General features: G+C 50.1%; 1 protein-coding gene and 1 long non-coding RNA gene across 2 annotated transcripts in view; one reads left to right on the top strand and one right to left on the bottom strand.

Annotated features, from left to right (window-relative positions):
* Positions 1 to 1,121, bottom strand: part of LOC142923085 (uncharacterized) — a 54,808-nt gene extending 53,687 nt beyond the window's left edge. Inside the window, exon 1 of the long non-coding RNA XR_012940506.1 lies at positions 1,006 to 1,121. This is a non-coding gene — a long non-coding RNA (uncharacterized LOC142923085). The remainder of the gene's footprint in view (positions 1 to 1,005) is intronic.
* LOC116956148 (plasmolipin-like) overlaps positions 1 to 2,966 on the top strand; it is a 39,304-nt gene extending 36,338 nt beyond the window's left edge. The window contains exon 5 of the mRNA XM_032977627.2: positions 961 to 2,966. Coding sequence (XP_032833518.1) covers positions 961 to 1,134 — 174 coding nt within the window. The 3' untranslated portion in view covers positions 1,135 to 2,966. The remainder of the gene's footprint in view (positions 1 to 960) is intronic.
* The last annotated feature ends 12,360 nt before the right edge of the window (positions 2,967 to 15,326 follow it).

Genomic DNA, 15,326 nt, shown 5'->3' with positions numbered 1-15,326 from the left:
AATTGTTGAATTGGCGTTGCCACAGTCTGTAAGCGCAGCAACGCAAGCCACGACAGAAGGCCGCTCGCCACTAAGCGTTGGGGGCGACGTCACCGCGGCGCTTGTGCCAGGCTACGTGCACACCTTGAGACGACGTGAAGTATCCCCCCCCCCTCCCCCAAACCCCAAGGGAGCTTCACTTGGGACGCTGGTTAGGGTGAGTTCGTACGGCAGGGCTAGGAGGCTGGGGTTGGCTGGGTCATATAGCCGCAGCATGCCCAGCCAACCACCGCATGCCCATCCCAGCACATGTCCAAGCAGCTTCTATCTACAGCAGCAGCAGCAGGCATCGTCAAGGTCGGGATCGAACCCACGAACCTCCTACGTATCAGGCGAGGTGGCTAACGCCTCCTAGGTCAGCCGGGGCCACCACTCATTCATTCTAACGTCCCCCTCGCTGCCGTGACGTCATCCTCAAAAAAGTGAACCACTCACTCGTCCGTTAATTCATTCACTATCATTCATGTTTCACTCGTTCATTTGAACGCTCCCCCCACCCCACCCCCCCTCCCCCTTCTAAAAGAGTCGACCACTCACCCACACACTGACCCGTTCATTCATGCACTCATTCATTCACTCGTTCATTCTAACGCCCCTCCCCTCATTCATGCACTCATTCATTCCACTCGTTCATTCTAACGCCCCTCCCCTCCCTCGCGTCATTCTAGAAGAGGGGACACCCCGCTCACCCACCCACCAACTGACCCGTTCGTTCATGCACTCATTCATTCACTCGTTCATTCTAACGCCCCTCATTCATGCACTCATTCATTCACTCGTTCATTCTAACTCCCCTCCCCTCCCTCGCGTCATTCTAGAAGAGGGGACACCCCGCTCACCCACCCACCAACTGACCCGTTCACTCAACTCCGCCGATTCATTCGAGCGCCCTTTCACCCACCCGCCCGTGCCACCACACAGTTCTTCGCCCTGCTCTGCACGCTGCTGTACGCGGCTGGTTCCTACCTGGGCTGGCTCGAGTGGAAGAGCGGAGGAGAGTCGGGAGCAACGGGCAGCAGCAGCGGCGGCGGCGGCGGCCACGTGACCACGGCGCACGGCTTAGAGGGCGGCGTGCCGGGACCATACCAACAGTGACCAGGGGTGATGGTGGTGACGTGCCAGAGCCAGATGATGTGTGCTGTGTGGTCATGATTTGTGATGTGTCCTGTGTGCTATGATGATGGTGTGTGCTGTGTGTGTGCTATGATGATGATGTGTGCTGTGTGTGTGTGTGATGTCTGTGCTATGATGATGTGTGAGTATTAGGGGTAACGTTCATAATACGGTGTTTTAACAACAGTTATGAGTTGATTTTTTTTTCCCGCTGGCATTGGGGGCTCGTGCTAGGGCTAGTCTAGGGCTAGTGTTAGTGCTAATCTAGGGCTAGTGTTAGTGCTAGTCTAGGGCTAGTGTTAGTGCTAGTCTAGGGCTAGTGTTAGTGCTAATCTAGGGCTAGTGTTAGTGCTAATCTAGGGCTAGTGTTAGTGCTAGGGTGGGGCTGGTGTTAGTGCTAGTCTAGGGCTAGTGTTAGTGCTAGTCTAGGGCTAGTGTTAGTGCTAGTCTAGGGCTAGTGTTAGTGCTAGTCTAGGGCTAGTGTTAGTGCTAGTCTAGGGCTAGTGTTAGTGCTAGTCTAGGGCTAGTGTTAGTGCTAGGGTGGGGCTAGTGTTAGTGTTAGTCTAGGGCTAGTGTTAGTGTTAGTCTAGGGCTAGTGTTAGTGTTAGTGCTAGGGTGGGGCTAGTGTTAGTGCTAGTCTAGGGCTAGTGTTAGTGTTAGTCTAGGGCTAGTGTTAGTGCTAGTCTAGGGCTAGTGTTAGTGCTAGTCTAGGGCTAGTGTTAGTGCTAGTCTAGGGCTAGTGTTAGTGCTAGTCTAGGGCTAGTGTTAGTGCTAGTCTAGGGCTAGTGTTAGTGCTAGTCTAGGGCTAGTGTTAGTGCTAGGGTGGGGCTGGTGTTAGTGCTAGTCTAGGGCTAGTGTTAGTGCTAGTCTAGGGCTAGTGTTAGTGCTAGTCTAGGGCTAGTGTTAGTGCTAGGGTGGGGCTGGTGTTAGTGCTAGTCTAGGGCTAGTGTTAGTGCTAGTCTAGGGCTAGTGTTAGTGCTAGTCTAGGGCTAGTGTTAGTGCTAGTCTAGGGCTAGTGTTAGTGCTAGTCTAGGGCTAGTGTTAGTGCTAGTCTAGGGCTAGTGTTAGTGCTAGTCTAGGGCTGGTGTTAGTGCTAGTCTAGGGCTAGTGTTAGTGCTAGTCTAGGGCTAGTGTTAGTGCTAGGGTGGGGCTGGTGTTAGTGCTAGTCTAGGGCTAGTGTTAGTGCTAGTCTAGGGCTAGTGTTAGTGCTAGGGTGGTGCTAATGTTAGCGCTAGGGTGGGGCTGGTGTTAGTGCTAGTCTAGGGCTAGTGTTAGTGCTAGTCTAGGGCTAGTGTTAGTGCTAGTCTAGGGCTAGTGTTAGTGCTAGTCTAGGGCTAGTGTTAGTGCTAGGGTGGGGATAATGTTAGTGTTAGGGTGGGGCTAGTGTTAGTGCTAGTCTAGGGCTAGTGTTAGTGATAGTCTAGGGCTAGTGTTAGTGCTAGGGTGGGGCTAGTGTTAGTGCTAGTCTAGGGCTAGTGTTAGTGGTAGTCTAGGGTTAGTGTTAGTGCTAGGGTGGGGCTAGTGTTAGTGCTAGTCTAGGGCTAGTGATAGTGCTAGTCTAGGGCTAGTGTTAGTGCTAGTCTAGGGCTAGTGTTAGTGCTAGTCTAGGGCTAGTGTTAGTGCTAGTCTAGGGCTAGTGTTAGTGCTAGTCTAGGGCTAGTGTTAGTGCTAGTCTAGGGCTAGTGTTAGTGCTAGTCTAGGGCTAGTGTTAGTGCTAGTCTAGGGCTAGTGTTAGTGCTAGTCTAGGGTTAGTGTTAGTGCTAGGGTGGGGCGAGTGTAGTGTTTATAAAGACGAATAAACTTCTTTTGAGGCACACTCTGTTTATTGTAATTCCTTTCCCACACAGTCCTTAACACACAGAGGGGTATACGGTCCCCTCACCCGATACCCGAAGGAGGTACAGCCTCCGGACTCAGCGTGACCTACACACAGGTCTCCTTGATACCTAAGGAGGTACAGCCTCCTAGCTTGGCGGGACTCACACGTCTACCGCTACCCTATTCCAGGGTCCTCCGGCTGGGACCTAGGGGAGGCTATCTGACCCACTGCTGGCCCGGCGGGTCCTGACCACTGGGTATGCCGAGCCTTAGCCCTCAGAAAGGCTGGAAGGCTGGGTCCAGGGTCCTGGCTATCTTCAGCCTGGGCTTCGGTCTTCGTTTAGGGAGAGAACTCCCCGCGTTCTGCGCGGTCACCCTTCTTATACCCGTTTGTGACCAGGTCTAACCAATCCCATACTCACACGTGGAACTGGCTGATTGGTTCTCCCCAACTGTGGCTACGAACTACTTCACCTCGTCTGACCCCAACCGTTATGTACACAGAGGTAACGCTGCACTGCCCCTTTGATACCTGGTGGCAATTCAGGTTACCCAACAGTGCGTAGTTAACACCTCTACACTAGTGTTAGTGCTAGTCTGGGGCTAGTGTTAGTGCTAGTCTAGGGCTAGTGTTAGTGCTAATCTAGGGCTAGTGTTAGTGCTAGAGTGGGCCTAGTGTTAGTGCTAGTCTAGGGCTAGTGTTAGTGCTAGGGTGGGGCTAGGGTTAGTGCTAGTCTAGAGCTAGTGTTAGTGCTAGTCTAGAGCTAGTGTTAGTGCTAGTCTAGGGCTGGTGTTAGTGCTAGTCTAGGGCTAGTGTTAGTGCTAGTCTAGGGCTAGTGTTAGTGCTAGTCTAGGGCTAGTGTTAGTGCTAGTCTAAGGCTAGTGTTAGTGCTAGTCTAAGGCTAGTGTTAGTGCTAGTATAGGGCTAGTGTTAGTGCTAGGGTGGGGCTAGGGTTAGTGCTAGTCTAGGGCTAGTGTTAGTGCTAGTCTAGAGCTAGTGTTAGTGCTAGTCTAGGGCTAGTGTTAGTGCTAGTCTAGGGCTAGTGTTAGTGCTAGTCTAGGGCTAGTGTTAGTGATAGTCTAGGGCTAGTGTTAGTGCTAGGGTGGGGCTAGTGTTAGTACTAGTCTAGGGCTAGTGTTAGTGCTAGTCTAGGGCTAGTGTTAGTGCTAGTCTAGGGCTAGTGTTAGTGCTAGGGTGGGGCTAGTGTAAGTGCTAGGGTGGGGCTAGTGTTAGTGCTAGTCTAGGGCTAGTGTTAGTGCTAGTCTAGGGCTAGTGTTAGTGCTAGTCTAGGGCTAGTGTTAGTGCTAGTCTAGGGCTAGTGTTAGTGCTAGTCTAGGGCTAGTGTTAGTGCTAGGGTGGGGCTAGTGTAAGTGCTAGGGTGGGGCTGGTGTTAGTGCTAGTCTAGGGCTAGTGTTGGTGCTAGTCTAGGGCTAGTGTTAGTGCTAGAGTGGGCCTAGTGTTAGTGCTAGTCTAGGGCTAGTGTTAGTGCTAGGGTGGGGCTAGGGTTAGTGCTAGTCTAGAGCTAGTGTTAGTGCTAGTCTAGAGCTAGTGTTAGTGCTAGTCTAGGGCTAGTGTTAGTGCTAGGGTGGGGCTAGGGTTAGTGCTAGTCTAGGGCTAGTGTTAGTGCTAGTCTAGAGCTAGTGTTAGTGCTAGTCTAGGGCTAGTGTTAGTGCTAGTCTAGGGCTAGTGTTAGTGCTAGTCTAGGGCTAGTGTTAGTGATAGTCTAGGGCTAGTGTTAGTGCTAGGGTGGGGCTAGTGTTAGTGCTAGTCTAGGGCTAGTGTTAGTGCTAGTCTAGGGCTAGTGTTAGTGCTAGTCTAGGGCTAGTGTTAGTGCTAGGGTGGGGCTAGTGTAAGTGCTAGGGTGGGGCTAGTGTTAGTGCTAGTCTAGGGCTAGTGTTAGTGCTAGTCTAGGGCTAGTGTTAGTGCTAGTCTAGGGCTAGTGTTAGTGCTAGTCTAGGGCTAGTGTTAGTGCTAGGGTGGGGCTAGTGTAAGTGCTAGGGTGGGGCTGGTGTTAGTGCTAGTCTAGGGCTAGTGTTGGTGCTAGTCTAGGGCTAGTGTTAGTGCTAGTTTAGGGCTAGTGTTAGTGCTAGTCTAGGGCTAGTGTTAGTGCTAGTCTAGGGCTAGTGTTAGTGCTAGTCTAGGGCTAGTGTTAGTGCTAGTCTAGGGCTAGTGTTAGTGCTAGTCTAGGGCTAGTGTTAGTGCTAGTCTAGGGCTAGTGTTAGTGCTAGTCTAGGGCTAGTGTTAGTGCTAGTCTAGGGCTAGTGTTAGTGCTAGGGTGGGGCTGGTGTTAGTGCTAGTCTAGGGCTAGTGTTAGTGCTAGTCTAGGGCTAGTGTTAGTGCTAGTCTAGGGCTAGTGTTAGTGCTAGTCTAGGGCTAGTGTTAGTGCTAGTCTAGGGCTAGTGTTAGTGCTAGTCTAGGGCTAGTGTTAGTGCTAGGGTGGGGTTAGTGTTAGTGCTAGGGTGGGGCTAGTGTTAGTGCTAGTCTAGGGCTAGTGTTGGTGCTAGGGTGGGGCTGGTGTTAGTGCTAGTCTAGGGCTAGTGTTAGTGCTAGTCTAGGGCTAGTGTTAGTGCTAGTCTAGGGCTAGTGTTAGTGCTAGTCTAGGGCTAGTGTTAGTGCTAGTCTAGGGCTAGTGTTAGTGCTAGGGTGGGGCTAGTGTTAGTGCTAGGGTGGGGCTAGTGTTAGTGCTAGGATGGGGCAAGTGTTAGTGTTAGGGTGGGGCTAGTGTTAGTGCTAGTCTAGGGCTAGTGTTAGTGCTAGTCTAGGGCTAGTGTTAGTGCTAGGATGGGGCAAGTGTTAGTGTTAGGGTGGGGCTAGTGTTAGTGCTAGTCTAGGGCTAGTGTTAGTGCTAGTCTAGGGCTAGTGTTAGTGCTAGTCTAGGGCTGGTGTTAGTGCTAGTCTAGGGCTAGTGTTAGTGCTAGTCTAAGGCTAGTGTTAGTGCTAGTCTAGGGCTAGTGTTAGTGCTAGGGTGGGGCTAGTGTTAGTGCTAGTCTAGGGCTAGTGTTAGTGCTAGTCTAGGGCTAGTGTTAGTGTTAGGGTGGGGCTAGTGTTAGTGCTAGTCTAGGGCTAGTGTTAGTGCTAGTCTAGGGCTGGTGTTAGTGCTAGTCTAGGGCTAGTGTTAGTGCTAGTCTAGGGCTAGTGTTAGTGCTAGGGTGGGGCTGGTGTTAGTGCTAGTCTAGGGCTAGTGTTAGTGATAGTCTAGGGCTAGTGTTAGTGCTAGTCTAGGGCTAGTGTTAGTGCTAGGGTGGTGCTAATGTTAGCGCTAGGGTGGGGCTGGTGTTAGTGCTAGTCTAGGGCTAGTGTTAGTGCTATTCTAGGGCTAGTGTTAGTGCTAGTCTAGGGCTAGTGTTAGTGCTAGTCTAGGGCTAGTGTTAGTGCTAGGGTGGGGATAATGTTAGTGTTAGGGTGGGGCTAGTGTTAGTGCTAGTCTAGGGCTAGTGTTAGTGCTAGTCTAGGGCTAGTGTTAGTGCTATGGTGGGGCTAGTGTTAGTGCTAGTCTAGGGCTAGTGTTAGTGCTAGGGTGGGGCTAGTGTTAGTGCTCGTCTAGGGCTAGTGTTAGTGCTAGTCTAGGGCTAGTGTAAGTGCTAGGGTGGGGCTAGTGTTAGTGCTAGTCTAGGGCTAGTGTTAGTGCTAGTCTAGGGCTAGTGTTAGTGCTAGTCTAGGGCTAGTGTTAGTGCTAGGGTGGGGCTAGTGTTAGTGCTAGTCTAGGGCTAGTGTTAGTGCTAGTCTAGGGCTAGTGTAAGTGCTAGGGTGGGGCTAGTGTTAGTGCTAGTCTAGGGCTAGTGTTAGTGCTAGTCTAGGGCTAGTGTAAGTGCTAGGGTGGGGCTGGTGTTAGTGCTAGTCTAGGGCTAGTGTTAGTGGTAGTCTAGGGTTAGTGTTAGTGCTAGGGTGGGGCTAGTGTTAGTGCTAGTCTAGGGCTAGTGTTAGTGCTAGTCTAGGGCTAGTGTTAGTGCTAGTCTAGGGCTAGTGTTAGTGCTAGGGTGGGGCTGGTGTTAGTGCTAGTCTAGGGCTAGTGTTAGTGGTAGTCTAGGGTTAGTGTTAGTGCTAGGGTGGGGCTAGTGTTAGTGCTAGTCTAGGGCTAGTGTTAGTGCTAGTCTAGGGCTAGTGTTAGTGCTAGTCTAGGGCTAGTGTTAGTGCTAGTCTAGGGCTAGTGTTAGTGCTAGTCTAGGGTTAGTGTTAGTGCTAGGGTGGGGCGAGTGTAGTGTTTATAAAGACGAATAAACTTATTTTGAGGCACACTCTGTTTATTGTAATTCCTTTCCCACACAGTCCTTAACACACAGAGGGGTATACGGTCCCCTCACCCGATACCCGAAGGAGGTACAGCCTCCGGACTCAGCGTGACCTACACACAGGTCTCCTTGATACCTAAGGAGGTACAGCCTCCTAGCTTGGCGGGACTCACACGTCTACCGCTACCCTATTCCAGGGTCCTCTGGCTGGGACCTAGGGGAGGCTATCTGACCCACTGCTGGCCCGGCGGGTCCTGACCACTGGGTATGCCGAGCCTTAGCCCTCAGAAGGGCTGGAAGGCTGGGTCCAGGGTCCTGTCTATCTTCAGCCTGGGCTTCGGTCTTCGTGTAGGGAGAGAACTCCCCGCGTTCTGCGCGGTCACCCTTCTTATACCCGTTTGTGGCCAGGTCTAACCAATCCCATACTCACACGTGGAACTGTCTGATTGGTTCTCCCCAACTGTGGCTACGAACCACTTCACCTCGTCTGACCCCAACCGTTATGTACACAGAGGTAACGCTGCACTGCCCCTTTGATACCTGGTGGCAATGCAGGTTACTGAACAGTGAGTAGTTAACACCTCTACACTAGTGTTAGTGCTAGTCTGGGGCTAGTGTTAGTGCTAGTCTAGGGCTAGTGTTAGTGCTAATCTAGGGCTAGTGTTAGTGCTAGAGTGAGCCTAGTGTTAGTGCTAGTCTAGGGCTAGTGTTAGTGCTAGGGTGGGGCTAGTGTTAGTGCTAGTCTAGGGCTAGTGTTAGTGCTAGTCTGGGGCTAGTGTTAGTGCTAGTCTAGGGCTGGTGTTAGTGCTAGTCTAGGGCTAGTGTTAGTGCTAGAGTGGGCCTAGTGTTAGTGCCAGTGTTAGGGCTATGCTAGGCTAGTGTTAGTGCTAGTCTAGGGCTAGTGTTAGTCCTAGAGTAGGGCTAGTGTTAGTGCTAGTCTAGGGATAGTGCTAGGGCTAGGCTAGTGTTAGCGCTATGCTAGGGCTATGATAGGGCTAGTGGTAGGTTAGCGTTAGTGTTAGGGATAGTGCTAGGGCTAGGCTAGTGTTAGGGCTCGGCTAATGTTAGGGCTAGGCTAGTGCTAGGGGATGGATAGTGTTAGGGTTTTGCGAGTGCCAGTGTTGAGATTATGCTCGGGCTAGTGTTAAGGTTATGCTAGGGCCAGTGCTCGTGTACTGAAAGTGTTAGGGCGAGGTTAGGGCTAGTGCTCGTGTAGGGAAAGTATTAGGACGAGGTTAGGGCTAGCACTAGGGTAGGGGTAGTGTTAGGGCGATGCTAGGGCTAGCGCTAGGGTAGGGGTTGTGTTAGGGCGAGGTTTGGGCTAGTGCTAGGGTAGGGGTAGTGTTAGGACGATGCTAGGGCTAGTGCTAGGGTAGGGGTAGTGTTAGGACGATGCTAGGACTAGCGCTAGGGTAGGGGTAGTGTTAAGGCGAGGTTTGGGCTAGTGCTAGGGTAGGGGTAGTGTTAGGGCGAGGTTTGGGCTAGTGCTAGGGTAGGGGTAGTGTTAAGGCGAGGTTTGGGCTAGTGCTAGGGTAGGAGTAGTGTTAGGGCGAGGTTTGGGCTAGCGCTAGGGTAGGGGTAGTGTTAGGACGATGCTAGGGCTAGTGCTAGGGTAGGGGTAGTGTTAGGACGATGCTAGGACTAGCGCTAGGGTAGGGGTAGTGTTAAGGCGAGGTTTGGGCTAGTGCTAGGGTAGGGGTAGTGTTAGGGCAATGCTAGGGCTAGTGCTAGGGTAGGGGTAGTGTTAGGGCGATGCTAGGGCTAGTGCTAGGGTAGGGGTAGTGTTAGGGCGAGGTTTGGGCTAGCGCTAGGGTAGGGGTAGTGTTAGGACGATGCTAGGACTAGCGCTAGGGTAAGGGTAGTGTTAGGGCGAGGTTTGGTTTAGTGCTAGGGTAGAGGTAGTGTTAGGGCGAGGTTTGGGCTAGCGCTAGGGTAGGGGTAGTGTTAGGGCGATGCTAGGGCTAGCGCTAGGGTAGGGGTAGTGTTAGGGCAATGCTAGGGCTAGCGCTAGGGTAGGGGTAGTGTTACTGTTAGGTTAGGGCTAGTGCTAGGGTAGGGAAAGTGTTAGGGCGAGTTTGGGCTAGCGCTAGGGTAGGGAAAGTGTTAGGACGATGCTAGCGCTAGGGTAGGGGTAGTGTTACTGCTAGGTTAGGGCTAGGAAACTCGTGTTGCGCCATTATTGAGGCGCTGTCTTCAGACTTGTCACCACGCTCGCAGGCCGATAGGGGGCAGCGGGGAGTGAGCGGGAGGTGTTGTGGTTCACCTAAGGTACCCCCCCCCCCACCACTGGGTGCCCCGTGACCGGATGTAGAGACCCCAGACCCCCAAGGGGTGGGGGCTGGGGGCTAACGGTTCATTCCCGACCCTTCGAGATCCCTCTGGAAGGTTCGAAGGAGAGGTGTGGCTAAGGGGCGGGGTAAGCCCCAACTTGCGTATAAAAGCCGGTCTTCTCAACGGGACCGGCAGTGTTCGTCCACTCAAGACCCGAAGACATCTGAAGGCCGGCCCAGCACCCTGGGACCCTCAAAACAGAGGCTCTTGTAAGAGCCGGGTTTGTAGCGGACCAGGGGTGAGACCCGTAGACCCTGGCTAGGTCGGGTCAGTCTAGCCTCCCCTAGGTCTTGTAGCGGAGGACCCGTGAGGGAGTAGCCCGGAGTCTGTAGGGCCCGCTAGAAGGGAGGCTGTTACCTCCCTTAGGTTGTCGGGTGAAGGGGCCATACCCCTTAAGTGTTACAGCATATTGTTATCGTTTATCTGCAATAAACGCGTTGCCTCTAAGAAGACGTCTCCTCGAAATGTATGCCCACAACACACGTAATAAAATTTTCCTTTGCGTTTTTGTATTTCTCAAAATTTCAAGATGTTACAACTTCAATAGAAGTCATAAAAACGTAAAATATTTAAAATATACTGTTGCTTTGGAACAGTGTTGCAATTCAAATGTAACCCATTCTTCACGTGTCACCCGTCATTGAAGGGATATAACTTTACACTTGAATATGCATTTGCACTTAATCAAGAGACACCCAGAGCCAGAATTCGAACTCTGTCTCGCAGTGTCTCAGGCTCCGTGCCTCTTGACGTGGCCATTGTGAATCTCAATAGAGGGGAAACACCGAGACCCAGGGCTCGAACTCAGTTACGCAGTGTCTCAGGCTGTGTCTCTTCACGTGGCCACTGTGGGTCTTAATATACGGAGACACCCAGAGCAAGGGCTCGAACCCAGACCATGGTTCTCAACCATAGATTACGCAGACACTGGGGGGTACACGTGGCAACGTCCCAGCGGGGGTACATACCAAGGCCGTAATTAAAATATATGTTGGGGGGGGACACATCCAATATTGAAATATGCTCAAAATGTCCCCCCAATGTATAGCTAGAAAAAAATTGCTATGCTATGTAAATAATAATTTGCTAAACCTTGGTCACAATATCTGGACTTGCCTTCATATAAATGAATGCATCGATTTCTGTTTATATGATTGTGGTTATGGTTGTTACTTTATTAATCCCTAATCTCTGCCATTAACTACAATGAAACAAGAAACGGTAAAAAAACAGTTAAACAGAGCAATGTAAATACAATAACACTATTAGAGATTGTAAAAAATAAATAAAAAGTCCATCCTATCTGTTAGTGAATTTTTTTATATTTTAGGCAGGAAATTAGTTTTCAAATTTAGATTTTTTTTTTCTGGTTTGGGACCCCCTGAAATATTTGGTCCCCCCCCAATGTCGACTCCATGGCTACGGCCTTGGTACATACGACGCTGATTTATAATTGTATTGGAATTATATCGTATGTGAGAGTCATTGGTGAATAATCACGTCTAATGATGAATCTGCCAATGTAAAATAACTATTATACATTCATAATAAAGGTTTTTGGGTTAGATCGCTTAAATATAAATGTGTTATAACCCTCCACCACTCGGCAGCCAATCAGTAAGGGATTTGTCACTTAAACAAAGCGCCAATTAGTTACTAGTATAGTGTATCGTGTAGTGTACTACTTCAGCCCACCGGTGTGTTGGAGAGTAAATCCACTACGAAGTTTTGCTGGTAATTACATCCAGCATCATCGGACGATTTGCCAGAACGGTGAAGCAATCCACCTGCTTCCGGTCTTAAATAGAGCAAGATGACGTCACCACTGAACCCAATCAGGTGCAGAGATCAGAGGAGTGGGGGGGGGGTATTGCAATTATAGACTAGCAATTATAGACTAGCTGTACTACCCGGCTTCGCCAAGGGACTTGGATCCACCACGCCCGGCCGCCTTTGTTTCCCCAGTGGCGATGTTTACACACCACAGCAGTTACTCGTTTGAGGCTGAGTCGACCTAAGGGAGGCCCAGGAGCGGTTGAAATAATCGTGACCGGTGGTGGCCGTGAGCGGGAATCGAACTCGGGTCGCGCTAACCACTACACTACAATGCGTTACGCTTCCACGTGCGCGGGTCACGTGACAGATTTGACGTCATAGCTCACTTGGCGTGCAAAAAATAAATACATTATTGAGCTCCCCCCCCCAAAAAAGGATTTTTTTTATATATAATTGTTGCATGGTGTACAGTCTGGAAAGCAGTCACATAGCAAATCTCAAGTTTGTTGCATGTCGGGAAGTACGCTAAACATTTTGAACAGACACATATTCACAACTTTGCCTTTTATATATATGGAGGTTGGTAATCAGTTAATTAGTATGTGTTTCCTCTATAAGGAATTGTAATTGTAAGATGTGTTAATAAATAATACTGTACGCTTACAGGCTGTAGCTGTCAGAGCGCTTGCAATTAATTGTGTTTCTCTCAATTTAAATGGATTCTCGAATCAGTCTTGGCCAGTAATAATTCGTTTTACACAACACTTCAACGTTATCAAAGTCATTTGAGTGTTCTTGTTGGTAAGCGTGTTCTGTAACTGCCGACAGCTGTGTTTGAGAAGTATTTAATATTTATTTGGTGTTCTTTAAGTCTTACGCTAACGCTACGTCCCGTCCGTCCGATATAGCGTCTGCCACATAAGCAATTAATCCGAACTGCATGCCTTCGCAGGTGACCATACGTTGATGGTGATTAGCTTTGAACATCCAATAATGGTTACTGCATATTCTTTCCATTCTCTTAGATTAACATAGTGTACATACATACATTATGTATGCTGATCAGGGGCGGAGCCAGGATTTTGGCTTTGGAGGGTCTGACATAAATATTCTGAGATATCCAGTTTATGTTTTCCAATGGGCGCACAAATTTATAAAACAAATCTTTTTTTGATTTGAACGTGGAGTTTATTAATAGGTCGGAGCCGCTGATGCGGTTAATAAGTTCCATAAGTTCGAAAGGCTGCCGCTCAAGCAGCCTGCAGGGCAGCACACAAGGTGGCAGCACAAGGTGGCAGCCTGCAGGGCAGCACAAGGTGGCAGCCTACAGGGCAGCACACAAGGTGGCAGCCTGCAGGGCAGCACAAGGTGGCAGCACAAGGTGGCAGCCTGCAGGGCAGCACAAGGTGGCAGCCTGCAGGGCAGCACACAAGGTGGCAGCCTGCAGGGCAGCACACAAGGTGGCAGCCTGCAGGGCAGCACACAAGGTGACAGCCTGCAGGGCAGCACGAGGCGGCAGCCTGCAGGGCAGCACACAAGGTGGCAGCCTGCAGCATACTCTTTGGTTCAATTCGGTAAAGTCACGTAGGTAAAAAAATAAAACAACAAAAAATCACGACGTTTCGGCCACAACACAAGTGGCCTTCATCAGGTGAAGGGACCAGCCTGTCTAGAGGACAGCGCTGGAGTGAACACAGCCAAGCTCAGACCGCGACCTTTAAGCTGTGTGAGAGGAATTAAGGTGCCTTGACAAAGGAATTAGCATAACAAAATAGCATTTAATTGGCGGACTTAGCATGATGAACGGTGTAGAGGGGGTGAACTTGTGCAGACCAGCGAGGGGGGGAGGGGAAGTTTACATATTGATGGTGTGATAAGGGAATTTAAGCAGCAGCGAAAGTTTGGGGTACCACTACTTGAAAAAAATATACAGTACCATTGAAAATTAGTTTAACGTTTGGTTCGAATTAGAACATCTTTCCAATGGTTGCTTAATTTGAAACCATCTTCTCGGTTGAAATTGTGTCTGTGTTTGTAAATCTGAATTGCCTCGTGAACAAATATCTGATAAAAACCCGTGGGTTTGCAAAGAACCTTGGTATCGGAGAAAATTATATCGTGATCACCCACAGCGTTGTAACAGTGATCAGCCACGGCAGAAGAATTCGTTCTGCCGTGTTTCAAATCTGATTTGTGCTCGCGAATTCGGTCAGAGACATGTCGCTTCGTCTCCCCGATATAGCAATCACCGCAGGTGATCACCGGATATCCGGTTATCCTGATTACCGACTTTCCCAAAATTTCAGGTGGGGCTAAGCCCCTCCCCCCCCCCCCCCCCCCCCGCTGTGGCTCCGCCCCTGATGCTGATTCACTGTGAATTGACCCAAATGAGAATCGGTATCCATTGTCATTTATCTGACAGCAGTCATCCCCCTCGGTCTTCGCACCTGATTGGCTCACAAGTGACGACATCACATGTATCCCTCTGTTTAAGACCAGAACACAATTTCTCCACAATTCTGGCTCTCGCCTGATGGAGACGATTGTCATTGCCAATAAAAAAACATCGCACTTGAATCGCAAACGTTGTTGGTTTACTCTCCAACACACCGGTGGGTGCTGAACTAGTAACCAATTGGCATGAATCTTTCATTTAAAGCTTTCGTGACTGCAGGAATTCATGCTCGCTCAAGTCAGGTAAATAAAAAAACACATACATCACGACGTTTTGATCGCAACACAAGCAATCGTCTTCAGGTGGTAGAGAGAGAGAGAAAGCTTGCTGAGACAAGGTCTGAGATTGGCATGTTTTGTTTACGTGAAAAACCTTACTAATTAACTGTGTCAAGGTAGTGGCAGCTCTAACCCAGCAAAAACTTATATTCGGAATCACCACCCACTCACCGTCCCACGTAGTCACCCATGCACCCACACACACGCTCAGTCGCGCACTGAATCACACGCCAACTCAATCACTCATCCGCTCCCACCCACTCTCTTCCATATGTATTTGGCAATATGTCCAGGCGCTAATTGCCGAATGAACGAGGTCTGTTAAGATGAACGAGCTTGTGGGTGCGTGAGTGACATGTTAAGAGTGGTACCAGCGGTGTCAAGATCGGCCTCTGTGCAGGAGGAGGCTCGTGAAGGACGCTGCTGCTACTGGGCAGTTGGAGGCAGTCGCCCTCCAACAACAACGGAGGGCGGAGGAGCGACGCTCACAACAACGAGCGGAGCGCCGGGTGGCTAAAGCACAGCAGGTTGGCACAGTAGGGGGCACAGGTGGTGCATCAGCTAGTCATCTCAGTCATCTCAGTCAGTCGACCCGTGGCACCTGCTGGGTCTGCCCCCGTGACCTCCTGCCAGCGGGCGTTCGACACTTCACGTGGTAGCCTCAAGGTGCACCTAGCCTGGCACAAGCGTCGTGGTGACGTCACCGCCACTTAGTGGCGAATGGCGGTTGTTGTTAGTGAGTGTAGCGCTGAGCTCACCAGCATGTCTCAGATCTCCTCCAGGACGAGCTGGGTCTTCATAATAGATCACCAATAAAAGGTGATCACCAATAATTGGCGATCTATTATTGTATAGTGAACAGCGCAATGTATCGATATTACACCGTTATCGCTGTAACTCCTGTCTCTCTATAACACCTGTATTGTCTTCGGGGCCGTCCATAAATGACGTCACGCACCTGGGGGTGGGGGGCGGGGTCAGACATTTGTGACGATGTGTGACGAGGAGGGGGGGGGTTGAGAAATGTGACGTCACATCAAAATTCCGCAACTTTAAATAAATATAGACAACACGTTCTAACTTTATTAAATATACTTTTTAATAAATGTTTTCTCCTACAACATCAGAGTGCAGCGCCACATTAGATACGCACTACAATGACAATAGTTTAAAGCGATTTGAAGCATGTTATATTTTTTTTTTGGGGGGGGGGGGGCAGAGCTTTGTGACGTCATATTTGAGGGCAGGGGTCTGACTTTTTGTGACGCCGTGTGACGAGGGGGGGG

The sequence above is a fragment of the Petromyzon marinus genome, unplaced genomic scaffold (assembly GCF_048934315.1).
Source record: "Petromyzon marinus isolate PM22_M1 ecotype Great Lakes invasive population unplaced genomic scaffold, UKy_Petmar_22M1.pri1.0 PM_Scaffold_276, whole genome shotgun sequence".
NCBI lineage: Eukaryota > Metazoa > Chordata > Hyperoartia > Petromyzontiformes > Petromyzontidae > Petromyzon > Petromyzon marinus.
The sequence above is the reverse complement of the archived record's forward strand: the minus strand, read 5'-3'. Positions and strand labels throughout refer to the sequence as shown.